Source organism: Leptonychotes weddellii, chromosome 4, assembly GCF_054177405.1.
Source record: "Leptonychotes weddellii isolate Sample4059 chromosome 4, ASM5417740v2, whole genome shotgun sequence".
In the NCBI taxonomy this organism is placed as follows: Eukaryota; Metazoa; Chordata; class Mammalia; order Carnivora; family Phocidae; genus Leptonychotes; species Leptonychotes weddellii.
In genome coordinates this window covers 48524684-48540051 of record NC_138372.1, presented here as the reverse complement: position 1 = coordinate 48540051, position 15368 = coordinate 48524684, and the positions used below count along the sequence as shown (strand labels likewise).

At 42.1% G+C, this 15368-nt stretch overlaps 1 protein-coding gene across 3 annotated transcripts in view; it reads right to left on the bottom strand.

The window, feature by feature from the left end:
• Positions 1-15368, bottom strand: part of CACHD1 (cache domain containing 1) — a 205537-nt gene that overhangs the window by 11461 nt on the left and 178708 nt on the right. For 2 of the 3 annotated variants that reach the window (XM_081818551.1, XM_081818553.1), the window contains 9 exons: positions 14646-14756; positions 9031-9153; positions 7685-7784; positions 7476-7592; positions 5131-5291; positions 4714-4800; positions 3772-3888; positions 2194-2345; positions 727-888 (listed from right to left, as the gene is read on the bottom strand). In XM_081818551.1, the coding sequence (XP_081674677.1) occupies positions 727-888; positions 2194-2345; positions 3772-3888; positions 4714-4800; positions 5131-5291; positions 7476-7592; positions 7685-7784; positions 9031-9153; positions 14646-14756 (1130 nt within the window). The remainder of the gene's footprint in view (positions 1-726; positions 889-2193; positions 2346-3771; positions 3889-4713; positions 4801-5130; positions 5292-7475; positions 7593-7684; positions 7785-9030; positions 9154-14645; positions 14757-15368) is intronic. The other variant, XM_081818552.1, reaches the window with a different exon arrangement.

Here is a 15368-nt window from a genome sequence, read left to right as displayed (position 1 = left end):
CTGAGCAAAGTGGCTCCCGACCAAGTCCAGGAAGAATGGTGAGTGAGCCTTATCTCCATAAAGGTCAGGTTAACGTATTCCTGGCAGCTTTTAGGGAGGCTGGGGATGGCCATTCGTTTTGTCCTCGCAAACCAGCACAGATACCACATTTAACTGTTGGTATGGAAATCATGACTGCAGGTTATTCATTTTGTATCTGACTTCAATTACTTCTCTCATTTAAGAGATGTGATTATTGCTTTGAACGTGTTCATTCACAGTATGTAATAATAGCAGCAACAGAACAGATTCACGGTCTTGCCAATCGTGGCCTGGGGTATCTTTGCTCTACCTGCCTGGAACAGCAGAGACAGCACTCTGGAGCCGAGGGAAGAACCAAACTTCCCTCTCAGCATCCCAGCTCCCCTGACTGGCTTATTCCAGAGGCGGACTGTGGTAGGCTAAGAGGTAGGTAAGAGGTAGCAGAAGAGGAGAGAGCATCTAGGGCTTTTCTGGGTAATCAAAATGAAACTCGCAGGGTTTAGACACTGAAGAATGAGCCATGGGCTAAAGGAGGAAAGGAGGCTTTGGGGACTTGCAAATCCTACTCCACGGAAGCGGAAATCGCAGTGCTGTTCTTTTAAGTGCTTAGCGGCTTGCGTGATCGGTGGCTGTCCTTCCAGCTTCGGAAGGACACGAGGGAGGCTGCGGCCTCCTGGGGGAGCTTTGGATTCATTTGGAGCTCACCTTGGGCAGCCAGAGGAGACATGTGCTGATGACTCCGGCGATGAATCTGATGGCGGTAGGCATACACAGCAAGGACCAGGACCATGATGCAGCCCATGATGCCTCCGGCCACGGGACCCACGGGGGCACTTTTAATCATGTTCAACGTGACCACCTCATCACCTTTGTTCAAATAAACAAACAGATGTTCCTCGTAACAATTTCCCAAGTGTGGCAGGAAGTGAGGACCAGGGTAGGGTTTGGTGGAGACAAGGGCAGCTACTCTAAGTCTTGAATGCGTCAAAGAGAACCCACCAGAACATGGGAGTAGGGACTTCCTTTAATCCCTGGTTCTCAACTGAAATGTTGGTTGCTTGGCCCAGCAAGAGCACCCCTGGCAAGGACTACTAAAAAACCAACCAGACGAGAAGCACTTAAACATGGGCTGCCCAGGGCCAAGAGCCTTGCTCCCCAGGGTGTGGGCTCCTCTTGGAAGAGAAGTCATGTAGTACAGAGGTGAGGGCAACGCGAGCCTCTTAGCACAGATTTATTGTATCTGGTGTCCTTTATGCCAATGGATCTGTCACACGACCCCTAAAAAAGATCACATTTCAAAGCTTATGGATTCCCTTTAAAACACTATTTGTATCCCCACGCAGGAGACTGCAGGTGGACATATAAAGGGATGTCTTAGAACAAGGTCGCTTCGACTGTGTCCTCACCTGGTTCAGGGGTAATATGTGAGCTCAGGACCCTTCCACACCTAGGCGGAGCTTTTCTTTTGCAGACAGGTTAATGTGGGGAGATGTTAAAAAAAAAAAAAAAAAAGGTTTAGTAGCTCACCTGCCAGGTAAGCTTTAGGACCTTGAGCTAGCTCCAGAAAGACACGGAGAAAATCTTAGTGGAGGTAGGCAGGTGGAATTTTTGAGGTCTTGCAGCCTGATCTCAGACATATTCCTCCCTACTGGGTCCCTGTCCCTTACCCTAAGCTACCCAGACCACATTAGGTAGCTCTGGCTTCTGTTGACCCCAACACCTGAAGTGCAGATTTAGAGCCACAAGACTCCTGCTTTGCAAACATCATAAGGGAGGGAGGGCCTTAGCAGGAGACCGCCACGCACTGGTCACTCCACCCATCGCTGGCCCTGTTCTTCTGACAGCTGGGACTCACATTCAAACAAACGCCACAGTTCAGCCACGCAGAAACCAGGCCTGATGTTTCTCAGAACAAGCTTTATGGGAATGAATTCCAGGCTTGTAAAATTTGGCAGGAACCATAGCTGCTTACTCTGCACAGAATATCTAGCCAGCTTTGGAGGTAATGATCTGCCTTGGTTTTGTAACTAAAAACTACTGGCAAAGGAAACAGGAAAATATGGTAGAGGATCATTTTTAAGAGTTTTGTCCTAGTGTAGAGGCCAAAAAAACCCCCAAAAAACAAAAAACGTATTCAAGAATCAAAACATTCCGGGTTCCCAACAAACATACCTATCGCTCCCATGTCATCCACGTAAGGACTTTTGGCTCCCACGATCCCCCCGAAGCATTCTTTCTGGGGTGCACAGTAGGATTTGTCCAGATGCGTCTTTCCATCGCTGTCCACCATGCACCATTCACAATCCAGGACACCAAAGCAGTCCCTGCCAGAAAGACGATGCTGAGTGTTCCAGGAAGCAGGGCTGGGCAGGGGACAGCATATGGACTTGGGCATCAGACAGCTCTCAAGAGCTCCATTACTTACTAGTGCTGTAAGTCCTCAAGCTTTAGTTTCCTTTCCTTATAAAAGAAGAATAGCAACAGTCTGCCGGGGGATAGCTGTTTTATGTCTCTCAACAGCTTGGAAATGAGAGAAATAAACCTGTTCTCTCTGCGGATCATACCACAAAATCCACACATCACAGATCAGTGCAGGATTATCCCAAATCATCTTACAAGACCAAATGGCCCCAAAGTTTGTTAGATTTTGGCCTGACCCCAAGTGTAGGGTCATTTAGAAGAAAAAAAAAAAAGGAAGGAAAAAAGGGTCAAATAAATTGGGGAAATACTAGATCAATTAAACAGGTTTCCTTACTGCCAATTTCTTAGAACTTTTAATACGTTAAGTGTATTATGACTTTCTAAGAGGATGTGTGCAGTGTTTCTCAAATTTAACTGATTTTGAGTTACTGCCTAACATCCCAAATTCATCTGATGCCCGACCATTCCTTTGCTAAAACATGCACTAAAAGTAGAACTGGCTGCCCCTTCCACCCACTGACTGTTTAATCAAATGGCTACCTGCAATCACAAGAAACAAATCACCCCACTCCCACCCCTGTAGTCCACCACAGCCACTATCCCCATGATGGCTAGTCCCAAACATCCTAGAGAGGAGGGAGAGGGAGTAGGGGACATGTAGTTTTTGGTTCTCAAAGCTACCATGAAGCCTATCTGCTTTCTAAGAAAGCAGAATCGATGAGCTATGGTGTGTCACACATAGAGCTGGGTTCTGCTTCAGGAACCCAAGAGTTCCTGCCCCTTTGCCCTTGCTTCTTCGGGCCAGGTCCCCTCTCATTCCTTTTACTCCAAGAGTAACTTTCCCATCCACAGATGAGGTGACTAACGTGCAGTACAAATGCCAAGTAGCTACAACTACTTGGAAACTGGACAACATTAAGTCTGCTGGATAAAAGGCTCATAGGAATCACTTTTGGGTCTGAAAAACTGGTTACACCTTTAAAAAATATCAAGAAAGAGAATTCTTTTTTTTTTTTTTAAAGATTTTATTTATTTATTTGAGAGAGAGAGAATGAGAGAGAGCGAGTACATGAGAGGGGGAGGGTCAGAGGGAGATGCAGACTCCCCGCCGAGCAGGGAGCCCGACGCGGGACTCGATCCAGGGACTCCAGGATCATGACCTGAGCCGAAGGCAGTCGCTCAACCAACTGAGCCACCCAGGCGCCCAAGAAAGAGAATTCTAAATACCAGCTGGAAAAGCTCAATGAGGCTGATAGTCACCATTCTTTACTCGGTTCTACTCCTGCAGTGATTGTGTAGAAGTAAACGCAAGCACTGGGCCAGGCTTACCCACTTTCCATCCTCTGGCTGCACCGACTGTTGACACACTGGTGAAGGGCATCTTGCAGGCCAGGGTCAATAGCTGTGTACGTCACTGGCTCCTGGTGGACCTCACAGCTTGGGTTTCTAGGCAGGAGCAAGTCTGGAGGTTAGGACCAACACCACTCACATTCTAAACTCATCATGCCTCTGGCCCTTGATAGCGTCACACAGATCTGGGTTTGAATCCTGCCCACTTAACTAGATGTAACCTTGGGCCCATCATTTAACCACTCTGAGCTTCAATTTGTTCATCTTTACATACAATAATTTATATACATATATAAAAAGGAAGTCATAAATATCCCACAAAACAGGAATGTATATAATCAGAAGTTAAAGTTATCTCCCTGACTTACCACTCTAAATTCATTCTTTTCCAAGGTAATCACTATTAACAGTTTAATGAGGGTCCCTTTAGACATTTTTTCTATGCTTAAACATACACCTGTATATCAGCACACACAGGATTCCTTCATTTAAGTTCCAGAGAAGGGATTTACCCCAACTTATTTAACTGTGGTCTTAAGATTTGTCACTAATAATACAAAGAACACTAGGTTAGGCGTAGGCATGTGTGCATGAAAGGTACCTACAGATTTATCACAGGGTTGATTTGAAAACGAAGTGACACAATGTGCATAAAGTATCTGATGCATGGCGGACACTTAGTGAAATGCTTGTAATAGTCTCATCGTTTTTGTGTGGACCACATGTAATTTTAAACATTTTCACAGCATTTGAATGTAAACCTGAAAGAGGACTTCATTTTAAGGCTTGAAATCTGACTCAGTGAACAGTTATTAGAATGAATCATCTTCTTATACCACAACCCAAAACAAATCTATAAGGGAGGCTCCCAGTGTGTACAACATATATATTACACATATTTATGTAATATGTATATTTTACCGGTTCTCTGCATTGGTGAGGTTGCCGGTGCATTCATTGACCTCTAGAGGGCACTCACAGGGACATTCGCATTCATTTTGTTCCATTCTGAAAGGCAAAAGGAAAATCACTATGCAGAGGGTCAATGACAAACTTTATACTGTACATGTATCAGAAGAAGGAAAACAGAAGACACTGTGAGCTATTAAAAGGGACAGTCAAAGGGAAGTTGCACTAAAGGTTTAAATATATAATTGGCTTCAATTCGTGACTCTTCAGCAAACTGAACAGCTGGAAATACCTCTCTAACCAGGACCTTCTTCTTCTCCGGGATACACCCCTGTGCTTTCTGTTTATTTTGCAGATGCCGCTATAAAATGCCTCGCATCGGTTCAGATAGTCAACAGTGGAGTAAAGAGAGCCCCACTGCATTTTTACCGGTGACAGTTGAGACAGAGCCGATCCACCATGCTACAAGCACAGAAGGCAAGAGAGTCGCACGTTTCATTGACGATGCCAACGAATGCGTTGGTTCCTGGGATCCTCGCCAGTCTGTACTTAGAACAGTGGCTGCCATGCACGAGGTTCGTCAGATCTCCCTGGAGACAACGGAGGTGTCAGAAGTGACAGACAACAATGCAAAGATTCAGCCCTGCCATGGTGAAAACAACCTTCAACCACCTGCTGAAAATAGCTTACAGGGGCGCCTGGGTGGCTCAGTTGGTTAAGCGACTACCTTCGGCTCAGGTCATGATCCTGGAGTCCCGGGATCGAGTCCCGCATCGGGCTCCCTGCTCGGCAGGGAGTCTGCTTCTCCCTCTGACCCTCCCCCCTCTCATGCTCTCTCTCATTCTCTCTCTCAAATAAATAAATAAAATCTTTAAAAAAAAAAAAGAAAATAGCTTACAATAAAACTTTATTTCTGACTAGTAATACAGAGTCACTGTTGAAAGTTGGAAAAAGAGAATTTTTTTCTTAATACCATTGGAGATCATTCCCAATTCCCACTTAACAGTTGTGTGTATATTATTTATTCTTTTAGGAGATACAATTTTTATAGCTGTTCTTATAATCTTTTTAAACACATTACAATATATCATAACGTGAAAATAAGTGCAAGAAACAATGAAAGACAACTTTTGGGTAAGGAATAGTTTAAAATGCATTCAAAGGCAAACCTAATCCACCAGAAAATATGCACTCCTTGCCCCACCTTCAATAACAAACCTCTGTTCTTCTAGAATAAAATTTAAAAAAATTTAAAAACTCGTTAGGAGTCCAGTTTTCTGCTTCCAGAATATTTAAATATTAAATAATATTTAATAGAACAGAATGTTTAAATAACTAAAGCAAGCATCCATTTCTTCATTCTATGACAAGAAAATGTGATAGCCAGTCTTGAAATGCCAGATTGGTCTACCATAAAGAAAACCAAAGATTCAAAAGCAGCATTGTGAAGTTGAGTATGGTCCTTTTTTTCTGCACGTGTGTCCAATGCAGTAGGCCAACTATGTAATCCCATGCTCATTTCCATGCTAGTCATCCCTTATATGTGTGTGGTGAGGATAAGCCGAACTCTGAGAATCGTGGCACTGAATGGATTCTTAGAGGTCTAGATGAATTTTCCACTGCCTGGAAGATGCCCCCCTCTACTGTATCAGCAATCATATAGGCCTATCATCCTGTTAGCTCCACTAGCCAGAAATGCTCCAGTTCCATTTTGGAATAACTTGAGCTGTTAAGAAATTATTCTAATTCATCTTCCACTAAAATTTTGCGTTTCTGAACAATTCTCCCGGAGTAGTCTGGCTTTGTCTGTTGAAGGCTCAGGAAGTCAGTGCACAAATGGTAGAAGATACACAGAGGAAATCAGACTTTCCTAGAACAACCGTACCTGGCAGCTTCCTTCTGATCACACTCAAGTGTGTCAATGTCTCCTTTAAGGAGAGTGTTCCTTAGAATGGGGCAAAGTCCAAACAGAGTCCTGACGAGTCCCTTTGCTCTGAAAGCACTAACCTATTCATCTATTCATTTTTTAAACTCTTCTGTTCCCCAATTGTTTTTGCAACTGCTTTTTTGAGAGTAGGATTTTCAATCAACCCAATGCATCTTTAAAATTTTTAATTACACATTTAATGATATAAATACCTTTTCTAAATAAAGAGCTTCCTTGTGAATAACTTTTTGAATGTTGGTTCTGCCATTACCCATTTTAGTTCTTTCCCAGCTAAGATTATTTGCAAATTAATAAGAATATTCTTAAGGATCTTAAACCATATCTAGGTAAGTTTGCAGTTATCTCAAATCAAATACTTAGAGTACTCTAAGCTACAAAAAAAGAAGTTATTTTTAGATGATCTACATGAGAGTTCCCATCTAACTGGGTGGATGACCAAGAAATGACCTAATTTGGCCTTAGGAATTTAAGGAGGCTGCAGGATCTCGAGAAGACAGGAAGAGGGTAACACATGGGGCCACACATATTTACATAAGAGTGTGGGAACAGACTGCTGCAGACATTTCAAAGGGTTTCGGCTGGGTGAGTCTTTAAACAAACAAAACCAAAACAAAACACCAAGTGTGAGACCTTAAAACATTCACTTCTCCACTCTGGGCTTTATACCCCATACTGGTCAAGCTGGGGAGCTGGACTGAGGTCCTGTTCTATCATTCCATAATTCTCAGGCAATGAAACAGCCAAGAGTCATACTCAGATATTAACTATGATTCCATTTCCTATTCCACGGTGGGATGGGATGTGAGAATGCAAGGGACCAACTTACCACAAGGCTGGTGTTGAATTTATAAAACCTCTGGACTGTTCTGTCACTGAAGCTGTTGCACAGGTTTTTCTTTACAAAGTTTGGGTGGTTCAGGATATCGTTTGCTACCAAGGGCTCCTAGCAAGGTCAAGCAGACAGAAGACACAAGCCGTGTAATTAATGAGCCACAGGCCGTGGGAGCACTGAGCTAGCGGCTTCACAACGAGTACCTTGTGGGTAATATGTTGTTGTTCCACAGGTGCGTGTCCTTTGGGGTCAATGAGGGTTGGATGTGCCACCAGATAACCCCTGTCCTCCATTATGAAGCACCTGTGCCAAAACAAGGGACATCCCTCAGTAATCTAAACTCTCTACACTTTCAGAGAGCATTTATCTTTTTATCCCCCAAACAAATTGCATTTATCTCGGTAAAACCTCACTGAAACAAACTCACTGAAGGTCGGCTGGCAGGCAGGCAGGCAGACAGATATGTTATTCTTTTTTGTTTTTTTTTTTAATGAGGGCGGGGCTTGAACTCACAAACCTGAGATCAAGACCTGAGCTGAGATCAAGAGTCAGACACTTCATCGACTGAGCCACCCAGGTGCCATAACAGATACATTATTCTTGAGCTGATAGATTACCCAGTATACAATTTACGGTAACAAAGTTACGCCTCACTCTGAGGCTACCTACCTAGTTCCTACAGAATGTGTCCACTTAGTTGGAGGAAGATGGACTCAAAAATCTTTTGCAAGGATATATAAGTGGCAAGTTTATTCTTTCTTTCAGAGGAGGGAGACTCTGAAGGAAGTGGCCTTGGGTATTTATAGGCGCAAACTTTAAGCCTATAAATGATAAATATATATGAAATACAAACTTGCGGGACATGCAAAAATATATTTGATGGAAACACTAAGTAAGCAAAGCTAGAACTGCTCTAGCCAAGACTATGCACTGCTCTATTTTATTCTGCATGTGTTGTAACACTTTGCTATGAATCCTGCATTTCCCTATTAAGGGCCAATGAAATTTAGCAGTGATAGGAAGCAGGGGCCGTGAGAGCGAAATAAGAAAACTATTTTAAAAAGTGGCCTGCATTAAATCAAGGGAATAACCTGGCTTTGATCAGACACGTTCTTTCGAAATTAGGAAGTGAAGACTTTTAGTTATATGAACCTCTTTCTGGGGAAATGTAAAAGGGAACAGTCCAAGTGCCTGAAATTCCCACAAAGACTTTGGCTTAATAACTAAGTTCACATCTTAGCTGGGCTTTCTAGCACCCAAGATCTGGGAAACCTCTAATTATTGACTCAGAGAGAAATAAGCGCTTTCAGAGAATTCTATGCCACAGTTATTCTCCTTGTTATGAGACAAGTCTGTTTGTCTCAATCATAAATGGCATGCAGCTTAGAAAAATGAAAGAACAAAAACCTTTGTAACTGAACACCCAGGCCATGGACTGAATTTCTGGTCTTGACTCTGACAACGTGGTTGCCATTTAACCAGAGATATCGGACATCATTTTCTTTGTATTTTGCAGCTAGATAGGAAATGGTGTCCCTGAAGGGCTTACCTGATTTTGTTGCCACCATCTTGGTTGCAAACTGGTAATAAGTCCATCAGAACCTTGTAGAAGTATCTAAGTGTGAAGTCGATGCCCATCACAGCCACAGTATGCCCGGAAGATAGCTGTGTACTTCATGTGAAAAAGATCAGTGAGAACAAGAGGCACGTCTTATTTAAAGGTAAAAGTTACATTCACTCATAAGGACATTGTATGGTATTAGAAATATATGCCTACTGTTTCTCCACATTTTTCACCCCTATAAAAATGATCAACTAAATGACTGATTTAGCATAATACGGAGATTTGCTGAGAGGAAAACTTAAGGCTAAAGGTAGAATTTTCTAGTAAGACCAGTCCAAAACACGGGCAGCTATGGAATATGGCTAGCCCTGACTTTACATGTTCAGTGGCTGGACTACTCTTTGGCAACAATATGGGAGTGGCAGGAAGAGGCATCAGTGGGAGATTGGATGCATGACTACTATGATTCCTCCCAACAAGGAACCTCTAGACAAGGAACCTGAGTGATCCCTTTAATTATTCCCCTCATTTTATTCAATAAGGAAACTGGGATCTCATAAAGGTTAACTGACTAGTGTAACGTCATACAAAACTCAGTAAAGAACTAGGTCTCATTTTCTTTCTATGACATTAAGGTTGACTCTACTCAAAACACAGCTCAGATTCTAGAAAGAAACTCACCTGGTTCACAGGCTAGTTCCTTCTCCAATCTAAAACTCTACCCTCAGAAAGACGAGCACCAAAGAGGATAAAGTTGGGTAGTACCACATGGTGCTTGCTAAGCCTTTAGCCCCGGGGTCAAGCAGATCTGGGGTCAAATCCTGGCCCGTCTAGGTTTCCACTGGTGTGGCTCCTGGGAGGCTACTTAACCTTTCCAAGACCCAGTTTTCTTATGTGAAAATGGGGAGAGTAGTATCTACCTCACAAGGCTGTCATTGGACTTAAATGAACCAGCGTGTTTATAGCTGCCTAACCTATCCAAAATACCCAACAAAAAGAAGTTACTCTAAAGAAAACCAACCAGGGCTTAAAGCTCAGACCTGGACAGAGTCAACTTACTGTTCATCTAGAGAAATGCTCGATATATAAGCAGCACGGACTTCTCACATGGAACCTTGGTTCTTTCTAATCTATGATCACGGGCATTTGGAGTGGTTTGGGTTATTTGGCCAATGAGCTCCTGTACCTTTGTGGCTGGGAATTTGCAGGGTTTACGCAACGTGAGACATTACAGGGCCCCATCATTACTATCACCCACCTGCCTGATTTCTTATAAAGTACCAACAGAAAAATAGGGCTGTTATAGACAAAAATCTTAAAAATAGTAACTGGAGAGCTCAGAAGAAACTTCCCAAAGTAAAATCATCTTTTGGAAAATCAAAACTTGGGAGTGAAATTAGCTTTGTTATGTAGACAACTGTCCCCTTCTGGTTACTGTCAACATCAATTCTAACATATCATTCCCAACCCTCTACCTGCGCCCCCCACCCCCCCGCCAAAAAAAAAAAACCCCTTGAAAACCATCAGAAAGGACCTTGACCCACAATGAAATTTCTGTCAAAGCTTTGCTGTCAAAATTGTGTTTGGCATGAGATGAAGGAGGACCATGTTGTGGGGTTATCTCTGAGAGGCTATTGCCTCAATAAGATCTTTCTATTCTTTCACTTGATTTCTTTCACTTAGCATAATCCCCTCCAGTTCCTTTCATGTCAATGCAAATGGTAGGTACTCATCCTTTCTGATGGCTGAGTAATATTCCAAGCAGAGAAAGACAATTATCATATGGTGTCACTCATACGTGGAACATAAGGAATAGCGTGGAGGACCACAGAGGAAGGGAGGGAAAAGTGAATGGGAAGAAATCAGAGAGGGAGAAAAACCATGAGACTCTGAACTCCAGGAAATAAACTGAGGGTTGCAGAAGGGAGGGGGGTGGGGTAATCGGGTGCTGGGTATTAAGGAGGGCACGTGTTGTGATGAGCACTGGGTGTTATACGCAATACTGAATCGTTGAACACTACATCGAAGACTAATGATGTACTCTATGCTGGCTAACTGAACATTAAAAAAAAAAAAAAGCTTTCTATTGTTACTGAAGCCACTTAAATTCTACCATGGAAGAAATCCAAGACTCGGTTACCTTACATGGCATTTGTTTTTTGCAGCAAATAATGTTTTCCTGAAGTATCAGTCCAAGGAAGTCTAACCCTCTCTTACTTGTCCAGGAAAGAGCGAGGCGTCTAAACAGCAGGCGCCATTATGATAATATTTACTGAGTGTCCACGATTTATAGGTGCTCTGGTGGGCATTTGAATACATCCCATTTCAATTATTTCTCACAAAGACTTTATGAGGCATTATCATTTCCAGAAAACTGAAGCTTGGAAACATTAAGAATTTGGAAGTGGAAGCAAGAATGTAAGTTCAGGGTCTTCAACTTCAGAACATATTCCTAACCAGTATGTTATACGGCGCCTCCTTAGAGATGCAGGACATTCAAGAGTGTCCAAGCCATTTTACATGACCTATTCAATTTCCCGTGACCACGTCAGGAAGGAATTAGAGTTCCCATTTTATAAATGGAAAATCAGGCTTAGAATGGCTAAAAGACTTAAACAAGACTGACCACCTTTTACTTATGATAGACCAGTTCTGGCTCTTCCTACAATAAGAGAGTGGACTCGGTGAAAAATGCAACTCGGGTTTTTCTGGGACAAGTTAATTTTGTTTCTAAACTTCCCCTGTGTAACTGCTATCTGCTCCAATGTGATCAACATGCTGAAGGAAAAGCATGCACATTGCCCATGTAAGCCTAGCATTCATATTTTTACCTGCATTTCGAAAATGTACAGTTACCATAGCAACTCATAAAGAATACCATAGAAGAATCAAACCACGCCTACATTTCAGGGTACAAAGGACCATGCTGTTTGCAGCACTTCTGTGAGATTTTCACTGCCAAAGACTCATCTGACCAGTCCCTTAATCGCTGATTGTACTTCATCGTCTCTGCTAGCATTAACATTCTCCAAACAATGCACACTTAGACTCTCAGGCTATTAATAATGCTCATGGAAGAATCCCAGGGCAGTTACTAGGATAAGTGAATGCTGAGTTAGAAAAGCCCCTCCGCAAGCTATCAGCTCTCACTTCTGGAAACCAAGGCTGAATGACAGTGCTTCGTGACTAGCTGAACACTAGCTTAAGTTCTCTTTTCTGACCTATTAAAATGCCAGAGGCTTAAGGCAGAAATAGCATGATATTAGAAGTAATTGTCACTTATTTGGGACTGGACATTGTCAAGTCCAGTGCTAAACACTCCACATGCATCATCTGTAATTCTCATTATATCAGTTCAACACAGGCATGGTCACCTGTTACATAAATGAGGCTCTGAGAACTCATGGAACATAGTCATAATACAGGTATTTCACATTTATCAAGCACTTACCAAGTGCCAGGCACCATTCTAAGAGCTTCATGTATATTATTTAACGTAATCCCTAATCATTTGAGATAGGCCTTAATATCCCTCCTTCATAGGTAAGGGAACTAAGGCAAAAAGGAGCTTGTTTACAGTCATAGAAGCAGTAAATGGCAAATATACTTTTTCAGAGTAGGATCACATCTCAGGAGGAGGTTATGTTCTCAGGTTGGTGCATGAGACCAAAATCACTGGTGATCGCTTGAAAAAAGTACCTTTTGCACAGCCCATCTATCAATACATCCATTAAAGCTACAGTTGCTTTGGTTGACAACCAGAAGTGCAGTTGACTTGTATTCTAAACTATGCTGAGTGAAAAATACACAGCCCTAAATAATAAAAGCATGCTCAGTGATAAGGCAGATGTTCAAATTATCGAGTCCATGGGACTACATATTGATCAAGGCAAGAGCAGATACCTATTCCTGGAATACACTCTTACTGAGTGACTGGTGGACAGAATCCAGGATTGAAGTGGCCATTTTTCACTCTTGTTAAAGTCAAACAGCTAAACTTGTATAGGTTAAGCACACTATAAAAAGTAGCCAAATAAGGGAAGTGAACTGAAGGTTTCTCTAACTTGAAATCCCATATTTGCATCGTGCTTCATTTGGGCTGACACCATAAATATTTATAAATCAGCTAAGTGAAGCTTCTCCCACCCATCCAAATTTTAACAAAAACATGTACACAAATGTAAAAGAGCATTAAAATCTGCACCTCCCTGTGGCCACGTCTTCCCCCTGCCCCCCACACAAGGTGTACTGTACAGAAGGAAAAGATAATAGCACTTGGTAACGAGTGGCAGGTGTCAGAGCCTGTTGGAACAAATACCAAGTAAGACCCACACAGGCAGTCATTCTCTCCCTGCCACCCCCACCCCCAAGATCTGAAGCCCAGTGCTGGCCCATTGTCATTGTCATCAAAGACCGAGGTGACTGCCCTCTCCTCAAAGAAACCACCTTTGGTTACTTTTTTGCAACTGATGAGACTACATGGGAGAGATGTCAAGTCTCACTATGCAGACAAGAGTAGGTGTATGCCTGACAGATGGTCTGTTAAGGAGAACACCAAAAAGTTCTGTTCCAAATGAGTATTTACTTGTTTAGATGTGACAGAGCCACACAGATACCATGCCCTGCAAAGCAATCACTATTTGGCTGGCGGCAGGCCCCTGCTTTCCATGGAGACACAGGTCATGATATTGAAATTCCGACACAGTACTGCTTCCCAATTCTTGCTCCCAATGAACTTGTGTTAGAAGAATTCTCCTGAATGTCAATCATTTGATATATAATGAGCACCAGTGAAAAGCATAAAGTTAAGCAAGAAAAAAATCCATCTCCTGTAAATTTTAAGGCATCATTATGGGTCCCAGCCAAAATATGGGCTTTCTTGGTTACCAGGGGAAAACACCTATTTGTATAATGAAGGGATTAAAACAACACGTGTGACTTGCCTTTCTACCCAACATTTCACTGCCATTTGTAGCTTAAATACTGAAACCCCAAAGGCCTGAAATACAAAGCACCCAAATTATATTTACAATGACACTGACATTTAATAGCATTCTTGGAAAATCAATTTGCAAAATGCCTTTTTAGTTTTCAAGAGACAATATAAGGACAAAGTGACAATAACCACAAACTCCTATATCATTCTAAAAAGTTAGACCGAAATAAAAGAAGTAATAACATTGTGGTCTCAATACTGTTTTTTTCTTCATTAAACATGCTCCTCTGCTTAGGAAAATGCTCTCTTGTTAATAATTGTCAGGCTCTTGGTGGGATTTCCTCAACTGGTTAAGAGTGGTATTTCTACAAACTGTCCTACTGAATCTAACATCTATTTCTTCTTCATAAGAAGAGGGCTAAGAGCTTTTCATCGACTCAAATGCATGATAACCTTGTGAGGTAGGTCTTATCCCCATTTTATGGATGACAGGAGGATGCTCAGGGAATCCAAAATGACACAGCTAGAGAAAATATTCAGACTCCAGGTTGCCTCCCATCAAAGGTCATGCTTTTGCCACTAATCCTTGGTTGTCTACTGGACTTCCAAATTTTCAAAATATTCTTGATGTGTTTTAAAAAGGACTAAGAAATTAAAGTATTACCTGGATGAATGGATTGTGTGACTGATGGTTACTACATAGCCAGCTCCTCCAACATCTAAGTAAGGGCCAGTCAAAGAAATCAAACCTGGATTAGCTACCGCATGGAGATACCTAATGGAGACAAGAGAAAGTCGCATTATTTTAGGGTATGAAAAACTACTCTCTAAATGTCAAAGAGAAGTGAACGTGTAACTCTACAAAGTATTTATTATAAATTGTGCCTATGTTAGTGTTCAAAAGGATTCCTATCTTTTATCTCTGACTGTGGCAACACAAGAGGTCAAGAAAATCTGAACTTCTTCTGTAAGAGACACTCAACTCAGTACACATTTGAGCTTTTCATAAGATCTATGGTATAGAGGTTTTAGACCTAATATAAAAAGAAATCAGTAAGTAATGTAGAAACAAATGCAATTTGGCCCATGAAACTGCCCCCTGGATTGGAACGGACAGTACAAATGACAGCCAACTCATGTGTGACTCAGTCCCTAAGCAGCACAAGACCAGAAATCCTGTTTTTATGCCCAAGTTGCCCCCTTCCCCCCATGATACACCCTGGCTAGCTTTTGTTTTTGAAAACCTGAGTAAAAATGGCGCCCAGAGGTAAAAAGAAAAAAAAAAAAGGATTTATATTTGTTTATTTCTCATAGGTCATAGATGGGCTGTAATTTGATGCCATCATCATGTGCAGGGATGTTAAATATCCCCACTATGGGCATACTG